Raw genomic sequence first — 6,793 nt, forward strand, 5'->3', positions numbered from 1 at the left:
AATTCCTTTAGGTACAAGGTTAAATACACCTGTAATAAATGGTTTTCGAAACCTTATACTATATCACGAACTATATAAAATAATTGTTTAAAACGCTTTTATTATTTTTAGCCCCGGCATTATTGTATTTATAGATTATTATCATAATAAATAAACGTAGACGTAAACATTTTTTTCGCAGTTATGTTAATTTTGACAGTAGGCATGGCGATCTGAAATCGATTAATCGAAGAATCGATTACTCGAACCAAATAAATCGATTTTTAAATCGATATGTTGTAATGGATCGATTTTTCACCCTTGAAAATCGACATTCGATTTTCTCTGTTTTGGTAAAAACCATAAAATTAATGAGTATTTTCTCAGTTCATTCACTATCTACTCTTCATATTTTCTCTTTTTATTTGCTATCACTCACTCATCTCTTTCTCTATATACCCTTATCTTTTATAACAATGTACTTTCAAAAACGCCATCTAATCCATGTATATCATATATATCATCAAATCCATGGCTGTGGCGCCGCGTTGGCGCAGCGGTCACAGCCATGGATTGTACCTGTTGCGCTGGCGGTGGCGGGTTCGATCCCCGCACATGACAAACATTTGTATTGGCCATACCGTGCAGTCCTTGTGGCTCTCCCCACCGTGGCCCTACCGTGCAGCACGTTAAGTCGTCGGTCCCAGTTGTTATCATGTACACCTGATAGGGATCGTTACTCATAGTAGGGAATATATCCGCCAACCCGCATTAGAGCAGCGTGGTGGATTAAGCTCTGATCCTTCTCCTACATGGGGAAAGAGGCCTATGCCCAGTAGTGGGACATTATAGGCTGAAGTGACTCTTAAAAAAATACTAATACCAAACAAAAATTTATTTACAAAACAGAATTATTGAACCAATGATTTATTTCAGTCGGCGGAGCAGTATGCAAAAAATCAAGTATCTACTTTCTCGATCTTCCAACCCTTATTTGACAGCTACTTTTTAATTGAACAGTGACCCCATGGAGCTTAGAGAGAAAGCTTCATTCGTGAAGCTCTCGGACTAAGACTTCTTAGTCCGAGGGTGAACCTGTATTTTTTAATCAGTGTTAAAGAAACGGATAAGACTACAATATTATCGGTTCTCTTTCTTCTAAAGTTGTAATATGTATGCGTCAATTTCTTTTTTAAAGAAAATAATTTCTTACTACACTAGTAAAATTGTATTATTTAAGCGGAATCTAATGTCATACTTGTAAAAAAATATATTACAATTGAATAATGGACCACTTGATTTTCAAACAATGTAGACTGCAGTTTATGTATATCTGCCATCTCGCAGTGGAGCAGCGTGGTGGAATAAGCTCCAATCCTTCTTCTACATGGAGAAAGAGCCTATGCTGAAGTTACAGACTAAATGTGAATGCACTAGACATTCTTGAATTGCTTTATTAGTTTGTTTCTTTAATATATCATATTAGTTCCTTAAATTATACTTGATATAAAACTAAGTAAATATCGTCGTCCTCTTAAGTTTTAACTGTTCATTAGCCATTATAATTATAAAGATATAAAACTGAAGGTTACCAAATTGCCATTTATGTTGTGCAAGTGTGTAGGCCTAAGTACTTTATTTTAAATTCGAATTTTCTTCAAATTATGCTTCTGAGTCTAGTTTATCAGTGAATTTATACTCATTGCCATTAAAATTTTTATAAGCTTTTTTTACAATTATTTTACTGTTAAAAACATAAAATTCATCTGGGCAATAATGCAATTGTTAAACAGTCTGTGCTACAAACTCAAAATGGCGCTTGAAGTTTCTTGAACGAATCACAAAATTTACTTCATGAGAACGCATCGGTAATGAAATCGGTGGTAAATTCTAAATTTTAATGTCACTAATCGAAATAGTGATATTAAACTTTTTCTCATTAAAAATGTTGGAACAGAAAATAACTTTTTACATGTCGATTTCCAGGATATTTGTAAAGAATGGCGAATTCGACAAATTACCAAGAGCTTGTGAAACACATTGTAAATGGTACATTTGAACATAATTTTTGTCGGATATGTCTCTCACCGTTAGAAGATCTTTACGAGGATGTTTTCACTTATGTTTGTAAAGAAAACCAGGAATATTGTGTAGCAGATGTATTGGAAATGGTTTGTCGTATACGGGTATGTTTTTTTAATTCAGTTTTAAGTTGTAACAATAGTTATGTAAAAAAAAGAAATAGTGCTAAAATTCGGTAAATTTTCTTTAGCTTTCCGCAGTTCCTAGCTACAAAGTATGTCCAAGCTGTTTCATTGCAGCATCAGAAGCTTACAAGTTCTATTTATTAACTCAAAAAACTGAGGAAATACTGAATTATTATGTCAACGAATTAAACAACCAAATCGAGCAAATAGACGTACCAGAAAATTTATCCGCAGAGTCACTTTGTATAACTTTGCCATCTATTGATACATCAACATACAAATACGATTTTAATATTGATAATTTTCCATTTGAAAGTGTTTCTGACGTAAAGAATTTAAACTTGCACAACGATGTTAAGAAAGTAAATGTTGATCGAGAAATTAAAACGGAAGTAAAGAGTGAGCAAGGTACTGACGAAAATATATTGATTATTATGGGAGAGAATGGTGAACCATCATTTTATAAGCCTCAGAAAGATGGAACTTTGTTACATCTTGAAAACAATCCGAATGATATCGGTGAAGCGTTGAATGAAATACCAGAACCAAGTGTCAAGAGGAAAAAGAAACGGAAACGGAATCCAATGGAATACAAGATGTGTAGTAGATGTCCGATCAGATACAGATTTGTTAGAAAGCTGAAAGAACATATGAAAGAGGAACACGGTGTTGATCTGTTTGTTTGTAAGGTCTGTCATGTAATGTGGTTTATGTTTAATTAATATATTTCAAACTATATTACAGTTTATCTTTTACTATTTACTCTTTAATGCTTTAAAGAAATTATATAAATGGCTTTTCATGTTCTCAGAATTAATTCTGTGTATTTATAATAAAAAATTTAAATTAGATCTTTCATAAATTTTAGATTGTTCTAATTTTTAGGTATGCCAGGCTATAATAGAAGATGAACAAGAATTCAACAATCATTTACAGACACACACAGGAATACACACATGTGCTATATGCAACACTGTATTTAAGAAACGCGAAACGATAATAGCACATTTTAAATGGCATGAGGAAATGAAAAACTTGAGTAAATTAGAAGGGGCGCATGTTTGTGAAATATGTGGCTTGATTCTTAAAAGTGCAGAGCATTTAAATGAACACAATGAACAGAAACACGTAAAGAAATACACATGCTATTATTGCGGGCGAATGTACAAAGGGGAGATTAGCTTCGAATTGCATATAAAGAAACATGAAATGAACAATGATATCAAGTTAGTATCATTACTATTAGTAAAATTTTTGTCTTTCTTGACTGTAACTACATAAATGTATTATTTTATCTTATAATAATTGTGAACTTAAATTTTTGATTGAATACAGGTATTATTGTGGTGTTATTGTGGGCAGTGCGATGATACACGTGTTAATGATATTATACATCAAATCAATTCTATAACTATATATTTCATTTTTAGACAAAGCCCGGGTAAGATAAGTAAGGAGTCAACGAAGAAAAAACGTAAATACACTTGTCCTACTTGTGGAAAAGATTTTGTGGATGAGAGGGCGTTACTGTGGCATGAGAGGTTACATACCAATGAAAGACCTTATGTTTGTGATGTAAGTGTTTTTCTCTCGGAGCTACACTTTACTGCAGGGAGTAGTTATACTATTTGTGAGTAGTGAGATTTAGTTGTGTTCTTTTGTAAGGTTGGTTTGCTTCTGCAGCTAGGCTTCTTCAAATTTTGAACAAGATATTTCCTGCTGCCTGTTACCTTAATAAAATTGGTAAAAGTACGGCTCACCTGATTGTAAGCAATTACCAAGCTTACAGATGCAACATCAGAAGAAAGCAACAGAAGAAACCCCCAGGAGCTCTGGTCACTTAATTCATCACAGGAACACAACACTGCTTGAAATGCTAGTGGGGGCCAATGAGTGTGAGATGTTATTTACTCTTATTATATAGAATAATTTTTGTTCAGGTGTGTGGACGTGGTTTCGTGTCTCTAAATCGTCGCAATCAACACGCAGTATGTGCCCATACAGCCCCAGCACGCCGGTGTCCACTTTGTCCAGCGTTATTCCATCTACGGTCTATGGTCAACACACATATTAAAAAGGTAAAAAGCCGGATGGAAGGAACCATCGATTTATTTTTAACTCGTTTAGAATAGTTACATTTTCCTCCAGCGTGGGGTAAGACAGGGAGACGTTATATTACCGAAACTGTTTATCACTGCGCTGGAGGATGTCTTTAATACCTTAGGTTGGGGGGAACGAGGCATCAACGTCAACGGCGAATACATCTCTCACCTTCGTTTCGCCGACGATATCGTCATCTTTGCGGAGACGTTGGATGAGCCAGGCCAACTTTTTGAGATTTTATCGCAGTTTATTAAGTATTTTTAGATCCCCGACATTTCGGATAATTTACAACAACCATGGTTACTATAGGAGGGGAGCGGTCATGGGAGGGTAAAATCCGAAAGTTTTTTTTTATTATAATCGTAGAATTTTTGTCCTTTACAGGTACACCTCAAAGCTCACAAACGCAAAAACCGTTCAACCAAACATCAGAATGTATTTTGGAAGACTGAGACAGTTCCGATTCAGGAACTCAGTGTGTCCATACAAAATGAAATATTGGAATTACAAGCAGCTCAAAATGCAACTACGCATCCAACTAAATGGGTAATTATTAAAATTTAAATGTAAATTACTTCTGCCCTGGTGTAATGGGGCGAGTAGTCCCCTAAAACACCAACAGTTTGTGGGTTTGATTCCTGCTTGGATATTTGTATTGGCACAAATATTTCTTTCCGGTTTGGATGTTTGTCCCTGTGGGTCTCCCCACCGTGCCTCAGAGAGCACGTTAAGCCGTCGGTCCCGCTTGTTATCATAATAATAATAATAATTGTTTATTTGCAAGAACATAGTGTTGAAGTTGTACAAGATTAACATTAATATAGTCCAAACATGTTTTACCTTACAGTGTGCAAATATTAATTATCAATGTGGTGCGATACAGTATATTTTTAACATTAACTGTAGATTAATTATTAATTATATGATTGAATTATTTATAGATTATTAATATATGATAATTATAATGTCTTCCTAAAACTATACAACTAAAATAATAATTAAATGTCTGATAGCGATTGTTACTCATAGTAGGCAACATATCTGTCAACTTGCATTGGAGCAGCATGGTGGATTAGGCTTCAATTCTTCTCCTATATGGAGAAAGAAGCCTATGCCTAGCTGTGGGATTTTACAGGCTGAATGCTGCTCCAATGTACATTTGTAACTAATTAGTAAGTGAAGAGTTTGTTACAATAGGCCATTATGACAAATCTAGCTAGTTGAAATTTTTTCAATTAGAAAAATAAGGTCTTAAACGCTAGCTTTCACTTGCAGCTTTGTCAGCACAAAACCAGGCAAAACACTGTGTCTGTACTACTGACTGCTTTTGCTACATTTTTATTGATGCTCCTATTGGTCATAGCATGATGTTATATATAGCTAATTGCTTTTTTCAGCAAATAATGAACAACAAAGGCAATTTTTAAATTTATTAAACCAGTAGTTTCTGAGATTTTAGTGCATTCATACAAACTTTTCAGCTTTATAATATTAGTATTTAGTGTGGACTATAATTAAAATTTTGTTTCAGTGACAACATATTTCATAGAGAAAAAAAATGAATGTAATGAAACAGTGCCCACATGACATTGGTCAAAGGATTTGTAATAAATTGACAGAGCTGATGAAGATTAGAATTAAAGTGAAGTGCAAATTTTGTAAATATAAATTGTTTGTCATAATTCATAATGTAATTTGATAGTTGTAATTTAATTTGCTAAAAAAATTTAAAATATACAATTCTTTTAAAACAAGTGGTGTTTTTAATTAATTAAAACAAACGTTGGTTTTTTTAAATATCGTATTTATTTTTTTATTTTATTTTTTAATATAATTTTTCATATAATTATAGTGAATTGGCTATTTAATATATACAACTTACAAAATATCAAGAAGGTCCTTAAAGAGAACTACATTTGAGTCTTATAACCTAGGTGGAATCATTTTTTTACTATTCATAATTTAATTACTACCATGACGTGATTTCTTTTAAACTTTTCCTTTAAATTGAAAAATATAGAAAGTAATGCGTCACATTTATGATTTTTGTTGTTTCAATTGATGGTTAATAACTTTATACATGCGTAACAAATCTGGTTTCTATTTTCACTCACACAAGATGTAATTCATTACAAATATAAATTTGAAAATGTCACATAAGACCTTTTTAAATACTAAGTCTTGACAAAACATCATAAAACTAAAAAATGAGGCAATTTTACAAAAAAAGAAACTACCTCTAATTTTGAGCTCAGTCATTATGCATTATTATATATCTATATTGTTTATTTTGCAAAACACCAACAACAACAACAATACACTTTTGTACACCAAAAACAGAAATAATACATAGCAAAGAAAGAAAAATATTAACAATATATTCATTAGGTACAAAGGGCGGCCTTATCGCTAAAAAGCGATCTCTTCCAGGCAACTTTAGGGCAAAGGAACTGGTCTAACGTCAGCATAGGTGTACAAAATTGAACCATCTTTAAAACAAATAG

General features: G+C 33.0%; 1 protein-coding gene across 1 annotated transcript; it reads left to right on the top strand.

Moving 5' to 3' along the window:
* The first annotated feature begins 1,979 nt into the window (after nt 1-1,979).
* On the top strand, nt 1,980-6,043 carry LOC123667466 (zinc finger protein 2-like). The gene is made up of 7 exons (XM_045601360.1): nt 1,980-2,165; nt 2,252-2,875; nt 3,072-3,412; nt 3,617-3,761; nt 4,127-4,264; nt 4,674-4,835; nt 5,821-6,043. The coding sequence occupies exons 1-7, from the start codon at nt 1,980-1,982 to the stop codon at nt 5,821-5,823; spliced, it is 1,599 nt and encodes a 532-aa protein (XP_045457316.1). The 3' UTR covers nt 5,824-6,043.
* Nucleotides 6,044-6,793: the final 750 nt, after the last annotated feature.

This window comes from Melitaea cinxia, chromosome 28, assembly GCF_905220565.1.
Source record: "Melitaea cinxia chromosome 28, ilMelCinx1.1, whole genome shotgun sequence".
Classification (NCBI taxonomy): domain Eukaryota; kingdom Metazoa; phylum Arthropoda; class Insecta; order Lepidoptera; family Nymphalidae; genus Melitaea; species Melitaea cinxia.

Bases quoted from the DNA above. Each gene is read 5' to 3' on its own strand.
- LOC123667466 (XM_045601360.1), top strand. From the start codon at position 1,980: ATGGCGAATTCGACAAATTACCAAGAGCTTGTGAAACACATTGTAAAT. The intron at 3,413-3,616 runs GTTAGTATCATT...TTTCATTTTTAG, and splicing joins GAAATGAACAATGATATCAA to ACAAAGCCCGGGTAAGATAA. The intron at 4,265-4,673 runs GTAAAAAGCCGG...TGTCCTTTACAG, and splicing joins TCAACACACATATTAAAAAG to GTACACCTCAAAGCTCACAA.